The sequence below is a fragment of the Haliotis cracherodii genome, unplaced genomic scaffold, assembly GCF_022045235.1.
Source record: "Haliotis cracherodii isolate W230 unplaced genomic scaffold, xgHalCrac1.p SCAF_4, whole genome shotgun sequence".
Classification (NCBI taxonomy): Eukaryota; Metazoa; Mollusca; class Gastropoda; order Lepetellida; family Haliotidae; genus Haliotis; species Haliotis cracherodii.
Window position 1 is genome coordinate 61,288,481 of NW_027266297.1, and position 15,055 is coordinate 61,303,535.

The 15,055-nt window shown below is 41.3% G+C and overlaps 1 protein-coding gene across 1 annotated transcript; it reads left to right on the forward strand.

The window, feature by feature from the left end:
- Nucleotides 1–4,176: 4,176 nt before the first annotated feature.
- On the forward strand, nt 4,177–10,756 carry LOC139479570 (scavenger receptor class F member 1-like). The gene is made up of 5 exons (XM_071262406.1): nt 4,177–4,194; nt 4,589–4,640; nt 5,357–6,139; nt 7,207–7,306; nt 10,054–10,756. The coding sequence occupies exons 1-5, from the start codon at nt 4,177–4,179 to the stop codon at nt 10,400–10,402; spliced, it is 1,302 nt and encodes a 433-aa protein (XP_071118507.1). The 3' UTR covers nt 10,403–10,756.
- The last annotated feature ends 4,299 nt before the right edge of the window (nt 10,757–15,055 follow it).

Here is a 15,055-nt window from a genome sequence, read left to right on the forward strand (position 1 = left end):
GCGGGGGACAACAGAAATTGGCTTCACACATTGTACCCATGTCGGGAATCGAACCCGGGTCTTCGGTCACGAGGAAGGAACCCATAAACTACTTCAGGTTTCAGAATTAACCGCAAAGAGGGCTAAATACACAGGATCTTAACCTGGGCTGTCAGGAGGTGACGATTTAGAACTTCTGGTCGTATTGATTTGAAGCTGATATAGACCTGAAACGTGAAAGCGCAACATTTGAATTTGTTGGTGTTTATGTATTTTTTCTTTTATTCGATCACAGTCCACTTATAATATGTGCCTGATCAGGATTTTGTTTTTAAATGTCTGCATATATTCATTTTTATTCACTTTTTGAATCATGTTTCCGTGTTCATATTTTGAACGTGAACTTTCTCATTATACACCGTCGTCGCATAATTGTTGCAACAAAGATGCCCCAACGATGGACAGGATGCGAAAACCAGGTATCATCCCTATTTGATGGTGATTCATAAACACATGCGTTTAATATAGTCGGAATCGTACAAACGAGTCTGCTTTTAGCCGTGATTGTTTTGATCATGGAAAAGTTTTTCTTGCTTTGATTGACACGTGACTGAAGGAGCATCTAATGTTACATCTTTAGATACCGGAAAACTATACCAGGCAACAGAAATGCATTTTAAACGAAACATGCTTTCGTAAAAGAAATATCATACATATCACTCATGACTGGTTTATAGGATCCTTTTCGTCTTTTCCGTTGGCCCGATAACGTCAAGGTAATACGTGCATCATGTTTGTTTCTATGTTGGAATTTTCTGAAAGAAATCATAATCCTTTTAAAAAACCCGAGTTTGTAATGTTGTCTTTATTGCCGCTTTAAACAGTAATAACTATGTAATATCAAGTGTCAAGTGAATGAGAACAATGGCTCGTTGTTCTAATGCGACCTGTGAAGATCAGGGGTAGAATAGGTCTTCAGGAACCCATGCTTGCCGTTAAAGGCGACTATGCTTGTCGTAAGAGGCGACTAACGGGATCGGGTGGCCATGCTCGCTGACGTGGTTGATGCGTGTCATCGTATCCCAATTGCGTGGATCGATCCTCATGATGTCAGTCACTGGAGTGTCTGGTCCAGACTCGATTATTTACAGACCGCCGTCATATAGCTTGAATATTGCTGACTGCGGCGTTAAACAACAAGCAAACAAACACACTAACTGTAGGCACTCAATACACCTCGGATTTCAGGAGTGTTATCTTCCTTAAGTCAAAAAAGAGAAAAATGTATGAGCGTGAGTGAATGAGAAAGCAATTTGGGTTTTACGCGTTAAACAATCTGAGAAAATAACAGAGTATGGTTACTTCCCTTTGTCGTGCAAGGATACGCGCATACGATTTTAGAGAAAGGGTTTTATCCACGTTATTGAATAAGCAACACTAATTTCTTGAAAATGAAAATGTAAATGTAAAGCGACCGCCATCTTTGACGAAATAAATAGGAAATAGTGATTGCTGTTCTCACCACGATTGATCACACTCTCATTTCACGCTATCGATTAGATATGTTGCCGAACAAAGGAAACAAGAACGATAAAATGCGCATGTCTTTTAATGTTGATCTATGTTGTTAATAATGTTACAGGGATAATGGGATGCTGGAGTTATCATTTCATCTGAGTGTAAATCAAAGCTACAATATTTTTTCCATAATAAGAAATTTCCGTTGCAACAATTCTTTATATCATAAGCATGTGTTCGCGAAAACTTCAGCCTGTCCTGCTCCACGAGTGGCACAAGTCACAAACACATGAAAAGGCAAGTCATGCTTAAGTCTTACTTTATGGGGGCGGTCGGGTAGCCTAGTGGTTAAAGCGTTCCCTCGTCACGCCGAAGACCCGGGTTCGATTCCAGAAATGGTATAATGTGTGAAACCCATTTGTGGTGTCCCCCGCCGTGATATTGCTGGAATATTGCTAAAAGCGGCATAAAAGCATACTCACTCACTTACTTTATGTTAAGAGAAAATCATTTAACAAATGTGTGAAGTTCGTGGAACATGTGTTTACGAGATTTACCATACCACTTCAGTACGAGACTTACTAATGTGTATTCGAAAGCTTTATCACTATGACTCAGTGATATGATGGGTGACTTGTCTGCCCTTGACTTGCCCCTGAAGCTGGTTTTCATGCCGTACACAAGATGCAGGATTACACCGTGAACATTTTGTTGTGAGATGTATTGCAGGGGTTTTGTAAAACATGGAGTGGTTAACGATACACAAACGTATGATGATTTCATCAGTGACTTTTATGCAATAGTGTACAATAATAGTGTTACGTGGGACTTTAAACTATTAACGTAGCCAAATAGAGACTGACAGAACTTAAACATGTACATTTGTAATTTCCAGCAAACACTGAAAATATGACATATATGACCATCGTTGCTGCTAGTTTCATCTATTCATGCAAATGCATCGGTCATTTGAATTGCGCATAATAATAACCTGTTTATTAAAATAGTTAGCCTTATTTGTACATCTATATTATTTCTTTATATCGTTTATATACTCGTAGGTACCAACATTTGTGCCTCCACTTACATTCACTTCATTCTTTACTTCTACATAATTTGTTTGGTGTCTGTGCCATTTTAAATGCCTGAAATATAACACTGAGGACACCTAGTGTTTTATAGTCATAATACCATGATAGCGATGACAATATCATTATAATACAATACAAAACTACCAGCTGTTGAAATAATGGCCGAAAAAAACGAAAGAATTATCAAAATAAAATTATTTAATTTTTTTTATTTCAACTTCTTGTTGGCATTCACATCATGATTGTCAATATCCGAAAGAATATTTCATAAGAAAGGTCACATTTAGGAGTGCGAAATTACTTGATACAGCCCTCCTCGCTTGTGTTTATAATGAGGTGTGCGGTGAGGTGAAATGGGGTTTAATGCCGCGTCCAAGATTATTCCACTTATATAGCTACGTGCATGCGTAGCTGCTTGTTTTATTCCGAATTGATGTCGATTTGTAGTGCTAGCTCACTGAGATACCATGCCGCAGTTTAACATGAATACCCCACTCAGACACAGTATACTGAGTCCGAGCCGACCGGTCCTTGTTTTAGCCCCTTAATGCCAAGCGCCAGACAGGGTAACAACAAGTATAATCTTTTAACGTCTTTTGGTATGAGGCGCCCGGGGATCGAACCCCGGATTTTCCGCTCTCACTCACTCACTCTTTTGCATGTGTAGTTATTTAACCGGAAATACGAACTCATTTTAATCAAAATGTGAAAAGCAAATATGTCAACAAGAATAACTCTCCCCTTCCTGGTATGGAGGGGCCGAGAGAAATCACGAATAGTTTTGGTTTGCTATTTATTGTTTAAAGCGAGGGGCGGTCGGGTAGCCTAGTGGTTAAAGCGTTCGCCCGTCACGCCGAAGACCCGGGTTCGATTCCCGACATGGGTACAATGTGTGAAGTCCATTTCTGGTGTCCCCCGCCGTGATATTGCTGGAATATTGCTAAAAGCGGCGCAAAACCATACTCACTCACTCACTCACTACATGTAGTAATATAGCTAAAACATTTGTTGACACCTTAATCAATCACTCGATAAAGGGTTAGGAAAGTCAAAAGTGACGCACACGTTGTACAGTTTACCATTTTGATGAAACAATGAACAGAACACAAGGTTTGGTGCCTATCCATCAAGAATCCCATTCATGGCGAATGAAAGATTTGAGCCCACGACCACGCCCTTTGATGATTCCACAAAGCATCAACTATTTGGAAAAGAGAGTATGCATATGTATCTACGTGCTATCGTTTCAAACAGCTGACGCTCTCTCAGTAACTTCGCTGAAGGTCAAGTGTTTATCATGATTCAACCATAGCTTAAGCCTTTAAAACATCGATGCAGGTCGAAACACTGTTAACACAACATGTATGGTCGTGAAGGTTGTGTTTTATACCACGTGTTACTCGGATTTCAGTACAATGTAACTGATTGTATAATTTCCTTGCGATACACGTTTAAGTATTTGTCACATAACATCGTTTCCGATGAGATATCTATAGAGACAGCGTGCAAACCAGTTCCTCAGACGCTTCACATAGCATGTTCAGAACGGATGGACATTTCGAGGACAATTAAACGTCAGTGGCAGAGAATGATTCGTCTCTTGGACGTAAGAGGAAAAATAATGGTGAAAATATGAACGGATCCCGATAATTTGTGATGATACCATGTGTTCGCGAAAAGGGTAAATATATCCAGCTCTACCGGAAGCAGCTGCTAATTAATTAAACAATATTTAAAAAATATGTGAAATCATAACCAAGAGTACAAAGAAGAGCTGACACAGCGCATTTGAGGGGCACGGATGGCACAGATGTTATCCAATTCGCTGTATATATATATTTAAACTTCTTGTTTATTAACTAAAGCAAACTAGCCTATGTGTATGGTTGGCATACAGTATCAGCTGAAGCATGGGAAGCATACCTTTTATGATATGGGAGAAGAGGGTGCACGTTTGCAGTTACTAGCTATAGATAACACATTTGTTTGATTGTTTTCAGGACCTTGCATCAATGGATTGTCTCATGGCCATAGCCTTCATGGTGGCATCAGGTGCGTTTAATGCCTTAAAGCTTAAGATGATATAGACGTCATGAGCGTATCAAAACGTTACCATGAATATTTTGGTACATATTCAGTTTCAGAGCTGACCTCATAACATGTAGCCATCATCAGAGAATGATGATGTCAAAATCAAAATCTATGTTAAGATATAACATACAATCAACAGTTATAGCTTAGAATAAGATTTGTTTGTTGTTGTTTAACGTCGCACTTAGCAAGATTCCAGCTATATGACGGCGGTCTGCAAACAATCGAGTCTGGACCAGACTATCCAGTGATTAATATGGTGAGCATCGATCCACGCAATTGGGATCGATGACATGCATCAACCAAGTCAGCGAGCCTGACCACCCGATCCCGTTAGTCGCCTTTTACGGCAAGCATGGGCATTTCATCTTTAGATGTGAATTAGATATGTGTATTTGTCAGTGCCATGCATCATTACCATCCCAATCTACAGATTCATCGACAAGTACCAGACACTTGTGTTGAAAGTAAAAATATCGAAACAAGTGTAAAAGTTTCAGTGTTTTATGAGTACATTATTCGACAGCTTCCTCTACCACCACACTATGTTCCACCTGTGATAGTTACAACGTGATCTGTGTTGACGGTGTGTGTCTACCTCGCTGTGTCAGAACACCAAATGTGTCGTCTTTCAATAATATCTGACATCTTATTGCCAACCACCTCATTGTTCACAGCTTCCGCAGCCAGTACTCCATGCAGCAACTGCGACGGTAACAACGTGACCTGTGTTGACGGTGTGTGTCTTCCTCGCTGTGTCAGTGTGACGTCATCTGGAGAGTGTCTCCAGTGTCTGGACTCCAGGTTCTATGGTAAACAGTGTGAACATGACTGTCCAGACACCTGTCTCAACTCTCGCTGTCAGATGGACAACACTCGTGTTGTGTGTACAGAGGGATGTGTGGCCGGCAAGAAGGGAGATAACTGTGACGTGAACTGTCCTACAGCCTGTACACAGTGTGAACGTTATGGTGATGGTTGTACAGGACCGTGTCAGAATCCCCGGTATTACGGTCCACACTGTAGAACACCTTGTTCCTCCAGCTGTACAGATGGATGTAATAGGATCACAGGGGAGTGTGGCAGCTGTGAGCCAGGTTACATAGGGGACAAGTGTGATGTTACCTGTCCCCCCAACTGTAGAGATGGATGTGATAAAGACACGGGGGAGTGTGACAGCTGTGAGCCAGGTTACACAGGGGACAAGTGTGATGTTACCTGTCCCCCCAACTGTGGGGATGGATGTGACAAAGACACGGGGGAGTGTGGCAGCTGCGTGTCGGGCTACAGAGGGAAGAACTGCAATGATGCCTGTCCCTCCAGCTGTAGCGATGGATGTGATAAGGAGATCGGAAAGTGTGAGAGTTGTAATCCAGGGAACAGTGGGAAGTACTGTAATATCTCCTGTCCTACCACCTGCAGTGAAGGATGTGACCAAGACGGCGGTTGCAACGAGGCAGGTAAGTTGTACACATATTATTTTATTCATTTCAATCCCACATTGGAATTAACACTTCGAAAGTAGTTATGTTGTGCACTTGCTGGTGTCACAAAGAGAGGGGGTTGTGACAATTGTGATACTAGAAATACGATAGGAATTATTTTGTGTTTCGCTGTCTTTACTTTGGAATACGGGAACTGATTGAAGAAGGCCATATCAACATAAAGTCTACATGGACTAATCCGTTGGGATTCCTGGTTAGAATTGGTCCCCAGCAACATATGCTTATCGTATCGTACGATTGACTGTACAGATGGATGTGAAAAAGACACAGGAGTGTGTGACAGATGGACAACACCCGTGTTGTGTGTACAGAGGGATGTGTGGCCGGCAAGAAGGGAGATAACTGGGGTGTGAACTGTCCTCAAGCCTGTACACAGTGTGAACGTTATGGTGATGGTTGTACAGGACCGTGTCAGAATCCCCGGTATTACGGTCAACACTGTAGAACACCTTGTTCCTCCAGCTGTACAGATGGATGTAATAGGATCACAGGGGAGTGTGACAGCTGTGAGCCAGGTTACACAGGGGACAAGTGTAATGTTACCTGTCCCCCCAACTGTAGAGATGGATGTGATAAAGACACGGGGGAGTGTGACAGCTGTGTGTCAGGTTACACTGGGACATATTGTAATGTTACCTGTCCCCCCAACAGTGGGGATGGATGTGATATAGACACGGTGTGTGTGTATAAAGTTAGGTGAGCATTGTTATCATCTTTGAAAGTAAAATGTGAGCCAGGTACATATACATATACCAAAGACAAAGGTTAGCTACGTAATTCAGTATTTCAATATTTCAGATGTAAAAAAACGTAGTACAGGGGCTGAAAGTTATCCCAGGTATTCACTCAACAACCTTTAGAGTTTTTTTTGTTATAATAATTTGAGATATTACTTCTCATTAGATAACGATGTAAAGTATTTATAGTCAGCATTATGCATCTATGTATGTGCTATATTTTAAAGTCGCTATATAGACCCTATTTCACCTCACCTCACCTATTTTTTAAATGTCTATTTTTAGGAAACAACGTAGTTATTGTTGTTGTGATAATAGCAGGGATCCTGGGCCTTGTAGTGCTGAGTGTGACCATTCCGCTTGTGTGTAATCAAGTACAGAAGAGGTTTGTGTACATACCATATCAAATCTGTTTATGCAGCATTTGGTGTTATTACTTCAAAACAACATTATGATACAACTATCCATGATATGAAATAGTTGAGGTCCGCTCTTGTGTGAATGATTCTGAGATCGATAACATAATGTGAATGACACTTCCTGAACTTCCTGAACACGTTAACAATGTTACATGGATACTAGAGAAAAGATTCTTCTAAACACCATGGGGGGCACGGGTGGTCTTGTCATCTAAGGCGCCGCAATTCGCTGTGCAGAGTTGCGTCCCTTGGGGCAGAAACCTATGATTGTTGGTTCGAATCCCGGTTCGCCTCGATTATGTTTCTAGGTTTGTCAGCACCATACCCATGCTCGTGGGTTCCACCGAAGAGGTAAACGTCTGAGACCTGTAACACTTCGGGCTCCCCCCCCCCCCCCCCCCCCAACACACACAAAACTGACTAGAACACTGTTAAAATCGATGTTAACACCATGAATTAAATAGTTTCAGGGAATATGTCTAAAGAACGTGTAGTTAAATCAGGGAATGTGTATGATACCTGCTATATTTTAGGGATTATGAATATTCCTTGCGAGAGTCAGACATTACACATGTTCCCGGATTTGATGTATCACCTGTGACATAAATGTAGATTTACAACCTATGCCAGGAAGTTAACATAATGTTTTGAAAATAATGTCATGTCGACAGACCACATATGCTAAAAAAATATAAAGGTTAGTGCACTAGGACCTGGAAACTATTTGTTGAAATTGTTTTTTAGAGTCCATGGCATGGATCAGACTCCAGTGTCCGAGGGACCTAACCAATCTACACCATGGTAAACATTCACAAGATCCCTTGTACCTTAAATGTTTATACAGCATTGTTTTCATTGCCGTATTTAAAAACAATTCAAGAGCTTTATGCTTAACTTTGTACCCTGAGCCTTTTACACATGAATCGCACTCTTTGGTGACTCGGGTTATGAAATGCATATTCTGTGGCAAGTATATTTTATTAAAAAACTTTCGGGAACACCTCTAGCATATTCATCGATCACCTAAATATTACTTGCCCACCTTCATGTGCCTAGTTGGAGCAAACATATCATTGATCAAGATAAGAGCAATTTAATTTCTATCTGTTTGCGTCGTAACTGCGTTTTGAGCTTAAGGCGACCCTGCTGCAGTTACCTGAAAGTGTGGCCATTCCGCGCCGTCATGGTCAATGTAAGCCAAGACTCTACAACTCTCCCGATCAGCCAAGGTTCACTTAAGTCAAGGAGCAATTTGAATCCATGAATCCAAACTGTCTCCCTATGCATTCATTTACCGGCCCTCGCACACAATAATGGACACAACACAAGGTATAAATTCACACACTTTTACTACCGCTTCAGTCCATCGCTCAAAATACAACTTCTAAACAAGACGGGATAGGATTGTCACAGAGTGGGAAAACGGACCGATGGCAGTGTGCCTCAGTCAGCCCAAAATACCCGCACTACTCTGCTAGTGCTAAAGGTATCTTTTTAAGGTGATCGAGCCCGGCCTGGCTTGTCACATGTCCTAATACATCATTCTCTAAGGCAAGACACCAGTATCAACACGCGATTGTATGGTAATGGCAAATTACTGAGACTTGCTTTCTGGTGATTCACCATGTACTGATTCCCTTAATGACCTTATGAATTCTATATCTTATTACTTCTGTATCTCCAAAGTCCTCCATATTATTATTTATCAACAAGCAAATACAGCAACGAGGCAAGCCCATACTAATGTGGTCTGTCCCTGTGTTTAATTGAATGACAAAGACAATATCAAAACAATCACGATTGTTATTCGTAAGTGTCCTTTCTCTATCGATTCCCTTTTCTGCTTGCCTTAACTCAAGCCTTCTGTCATAATGGCTCTTTACCCAAATGAGGCTATCACGACGGTAGTCATACTTTGCCAGCAGCAATTTTCTAATGTTTTGGGGATGCATTTTCAACCTAACACATTTGCACGGAAAGCCAACAAATCACACGTACCTACAAATAACATAAAATGTACTACTAAACCCATGTTTCACCGTTGATAAGCGGAAAAACTATCAGTCGGATATACGTAAATATTTAGTTTATTTACGTAAGTATTTTCCATGTCATCATCACAGAAGACAACAAACGTTTACCTTAGGCGCGAACATGGTGGATTCGAATCCCACAGGCGACACTTAGCGTGAATTTGTTTTATGATCAGGGGAAATTATAGGGGAAAAATAAATTCTGTTATTGCTAAGAGGTGTTTTACTAATATTTATATTAGTTAATGCACGGTGTCCGTTCCATTTCCATGGGTATGGTATGGTTTTTGGAGCAAATGCTTGAGATATCATCTCGATTAAGTATATTCTAGTTAATGCTGTGGGCGTTGTTCTATGTTTTGGTTCATCGAGTGCAAAAGTCAAGGCAATCATATGATATGTATAGAAGATACACCGACCAAGATCTTTGTTTTGATTACCTGATTTTGTTTTGAAATCAAGCATCTAGCTCATTATGTAGAATATATTAGTAAAACAGAGATTGTATAAATATTAAAGTAATTTCATTAATATCTGATCTAAATAATCACCATTATTCAAATGTATGGTGTGTCTAAAATAAATCGGTCAAAGTGATTTGCAGTAATTGAAATTTATTTTTACGGCAAGAGTGATTTGTAAACTTGTTTCATTTTTTAAATTACTGACAACATTTTCAGATCCAAGACAAGGGTTGTTGCTCCAGACATAGAACAGGACATATCCGAACATTCCTATGACTACAAAGAAAACACATTCTTTGATATGGAAGACAAAGTAGCTGATGCTGTACCTGTTGACGATCCCAACAACACACGTTCCCTACGCAGCTCGCATCCCATAGGAGCATCCGCTGAAGTGCTGCAGAGAGCCAACCCCAAGGAATACGTCGCTGCACCTGTGATGGAAGGAGGTTCAGAGCGCCTCTCCAATGAAACTATAGTTGTCTTCCTGCCAAAACCAAGTGTTCATGTGCACTATATCAATACAACGCCCAGTCCAAAAGACAGTTTGCTCGATTACAATTAGTTAAGCTAAGTGTGGATGTAATAGCGACTTACATCTGTGTTCTATTTTACTTTTCAATTGTCATTTCAATCGGAAATCAGTGGATGGTAGGGCGGAGAACTTTGAGGTACGATGTCAAGCAGTCAGACTAAGGACAATTTGTGACCTCCAGATTCACATTTAATCTGACGCTTATGACAAACAAAGGTGAGGACCTAGTTGCGCCCTGAAATTCCCGTATTGAAGAACCAATATACCTTGTAGCAAAAATGTCAACGTAGTTGTAAATAGTTTACGTAATAACATGTTATTAAAATCCTTAAATGTAGTTCGTTCCTAAGCTGGGTAAATACTGCTGTTACATACACGCTGCCTCTCACGAATGTACATCATCTGAAATAAATTTGTATAACAATCTTTGTAATTCCCTTCTGATTATGCTTTTGGAATTCACAATTGTACACTTAAGTTCGCTCGTCTGTTGACCGTGAAACGCCACATTCACAGATTGAACCTGACGATTTGCAAACACTTTGTATTTATCAGGATTTAGTCATTTGCGGTTATCTTTGATAGTGTTTAAATCCACCATCTTTTAACCAATGAAGCAGTATCAGCCTTGATCAGATCCCTTGTCCTGGAAGGAATAAACTGTTGTAATAGTTTACCTAGGGCTACAGGCGAAGCTACAGCTTGCTACTCAATCAACAATATCTGCTCATATAAACCCCTGTGCTGAACTTACTGTACTGGCTTCTAGGGAATGAAAGAGTGGATAATAAAATCATGTCCCTTACGTTTCAGCGTGTTAACAATATAGCTCCAAAATATCTCTCAGATATGATTTCATTGGTATTTAAAGGTGTGGTGAGGTGATATTTGGTTTAACCCCGCGTCCAAGATTATTGCGCTTATATAGCGACATGCATGCACGTGTGTGTGTGGCTGCTTGTACTAGTCCGGACTGAGGCCGATTTATAGTGCTAGAAATATCATGCCGCAGTTTAACATGAATACCCCACTCAGACACAGTATACTGACTCCGAGCCGACCAGTCCTTGTTTTAGCCCTTTATGCCGAGCACCAGACAGGGTAACAACAAATACCATCTTTTAATGTCTTTTGGTATGACGCGGCCGGGGATCGAACCTCGGACCTTCCGCTTTCCGGGCGGACGCTCTACCACTAGACCACGGAGGCTGTCCTTTGGTATTTAAAAGCACCTAGATGTTCCAACATGGAATTTGAAAACGTTTGATTTCTTGTCATTGGATGTGCAAGCTGCATTAAAATTGAACCCACTTCCGATGGAACTACGAACGTCTCAAAACTCACCTGTTTAAGCGTTTGTCTTCCTGTTTGTTTGTTTGTTTGTTTATTGTTTAACGCCGTACTCAGCAATATTCCAGCTATGTGACGTCGGTCTGTAAATAATCGAGTCTGGACCAGACAATCCAGTGATTGACATCATGAGCATCGATCCACGGAATTGGGATACGATGACATGCATCAACCAAGTCACTTCCAGTAGCATTGATCCGGAATACAGGATTAATTAGTCCAAAAAGTCTTCTGTGTAGACGTGCACTTGCTTGTTACAACCAGCCTGCATGCCCAACTTCCCGAAATGTGTAAGAGTACACATAAACTGACTGGAAAACTCTGAATAGACGTAGATTATATGAAAACTTTAGAAAACTGGTTTGTCGTGTGTGACTAACTGCACCAACAACAGTTCCCGGCAGGTAGTTTCGGTTATGCTTTTAGTAGCGGTAGTTCGTGGGGGTAGTTCAAAAACATATAAACACATCTGAAATGTGTATTCTCACAAAAAGAAATAGGGCATGTTGTATGTATATTCCCCGTGTGTATTGCTGTTATGCTCTTCTTCCGTATTTACTTATGGACTTTCTGTGCGCGCGTAATAACAATACGACTATACTTGGTCATCGTTACAGAACGCATCCATCATCTAGCCAATCATTCTAAAACAGAATCATTGTACATGTGTTTGAGTATGCTGACGATCTAATGGTTTCATGACAATGATAACTATGATGCTATTCTGTGAACAGTATGTTTCTCCATCAATTCATTATACATGTATAAGCAAGTGAGTGAGTGAGTTGGGTTTAATGCCGCTTCAAACAGTATTACAGTTATATCACGGCGTGTCAGCTTAATATGGGAGGAAAGCCCGAAGTGATGCAGGTCTCAGACGTCTACTACTTCGGTGAAACCCACGAGGACGGGTATGGTGCTGACAAACCTTCGAACCCACAATCATAGGTTTCTGGCGTGCCAAAGGGACGCAACTCTGCACAGCTAATCGTGGCGCCTTAGACGACTTGGCCACCTGTGTCCCCATATAAGCAAGTGTCAACGAATCACTATCAAATAGTGATGATACCAGGTGTTCGCGAAAAGGGGGAGAATGTCCCCTCCCTACGGTGGCACCAACTCATAATATATAAAGAACGAGATAAGGATACAGAAGGCACATGTTATCTTTCTAACATGTAATATAATATATCTACACATGGTTCTTATAACGTCATTGTCCTACCCCAACATGTAATAAAATTCAATTTGGTGCACACGTTGAATTGGCATAACAGAGAAATATCGGGTGAAACAAACACGCACTTTATTTGATATACTTCCTGGTAAGTTTGCATTGTGCACAAAACTGATCTGTGATCTTGCACACAGCCGATACAGACCTGGGTCAAGGGCACTGGGGGAAATATTCCCTGCTCACAGTTCGCTCAGGAGGGCGATGCAACGATATTAGACCCAGCTGCAAGGTAAGATAGCAGTGTAATAGTTGTCCAAAGCATACTATAATCCGTCATTTCTTTATTGATAATTCGATAATCTGATTTACCCGATTTTTCATTTTATATATTACAATAATTAACATCATATAGTCGACCGTCTCCACATGCATACATTTTTGACAGTCACTCTTTTCTATAATGAAACGCGTGTATTTAAACAGTGATCCAACTCGCAGGTGACCATGGCGACCCTAGCTGTGACGATCACACTGGTCATCTTGATATCAGGTACATATTTGCAATTTTTAGAAGTAGTATATATCAGTAGAAATAAGCTTGGGTCTTGGATTTTAGTCATTTTCGCTCACTGAAATGTATGTACACGTAGGTAAAGGAGAATGTATTTCCCTGTATCAGTTACAAACAGGTAACATTAACTGCAAAGGGGAATATGTTTTTGTCATTGGTGGCTGATTTGCTGTTGGTTACCCGCAAGTCATTCTTATCACTTCACCAGCAGACATTTCAGCTGAACCCGTGAAGATTCCGGGGTAGAATAGGTCTTCAGCAACCCATGCTTGCCGTAAAAAGCGACAATGCTTGTCGTAAAAGGCGACTAACGGGATCGGGTGGTCAGGCCCGCTGACTTGGCTGATGCATGTCATCGGTCCCAATTGCGTGGATCGATGCTCATGATATTAATCACTGGCTTGTCTGGTCCAGACACGATTATTTACAGACCGCCGTCACATAGCTGTAATATTGCTGAGTGCGGCGTTAATCAACCAACCAACCAACCAAACAACATTTCAGCTGAAAGCGTTCTTAATAAATTACACAATCTCGGACTGACTGTAATCTATTGATTTGACAGTGAGAAGCAGTTGGAATAAAACTTTTCGAAAGATGTGATCATGAACAACTTTCGTTTTCTTAATTAGCTCTTTTTTCGTCACAGTGCCAACACATGCGTCTTCCAGTAGTCTCTGCACCGACTGCGAGGACAATAAAAGACTATGTGTTGGAGGAGCGTGTGCGCTACGGTGCGTCAATCTGACGTCATCTGGACAGTGTCTCCAGTGTCGGGACTCCAGGCTCTATGGTAAACAGTGTGAACATGACTGTCCAGACACCTGTCTCAACTCTCGCTGTCAGCTTGACAACAGCCTGGTTGTGTGTTCAGAGGGATGTGTGGCCGGGAAGAAGGGAGATAACTGTGGTGCGGACTGTGATGCGGCCTGTACACAGTGTGAACGTTATGGTGATGGTTGTACAGGACCGTGTCAGAATCCCCGGTATTACGGTCCACTCTGTAGAACACCTTGTCCCCCAAGCTGTAGCGATGGATGTGATAAAGATAGGGGGAAATGTGGTACCTGTATAACAGGTTACCTTGGAACGTACTGTAATGTTACCTGCTCTTCCCAATCGTGTATAACATGCGACACAGACAGAGAGAAGTGTACTCAATGTGACGAGAGCCACATTGAGTGTAACGATGGTGTATGTCAGGGAGAAGCCTGCCACTCAGGTAAGGGCAGAGGATGTTTGTAAAATTTAATTCAAACGAAAGCTTTTGGTTTATACTTATCTCAGCATTATCTTCCTTCTTGTTGAGGGGCGGTCGGGTAGCCTAGTGGTTAAAGCGTTCGCTCGTCACGCCGAAGACCCGGGTTCTATTCCCGACATGGGTACAATGTGTGAAGCCCATTTGTGGTGTCCCCCGCCGTGATATTGCTGGAATATTGCTAAAAGCGGCGTAAAACCATACTCACTCACTCACTCCTTCTTGTTGACCAGACACCCGTACATGAAATATAAAGTTGTTCACCTGGCGGCAATTATTTAATCGGGTCTAAATGCAGGCGTTCTACCGCTGTTTATTTCACTCATG

What these genes read in the sequence shown, in the direction of transcription:
- LOC139479570 (XM_071262406.1), top strand. An exon ending in CGGCGGTTGCAACGAGGCAG is followed by an intron (nt 6,140 to 7,206) that starts GTAAGTTGTACA and finishes GTCTATTTTTAG; the next exon opens with GAAACAACGTAGTTATTGTT. An exon ending in TGTAATCAAGTACAGAAGAG is followed by an intron (nt 7,307 to 10,053) that starts GTTTGTGTACAT and finishes CAACATTTTCAG; the next exon opens with ATCCAAGACAAGGGTTGTTG.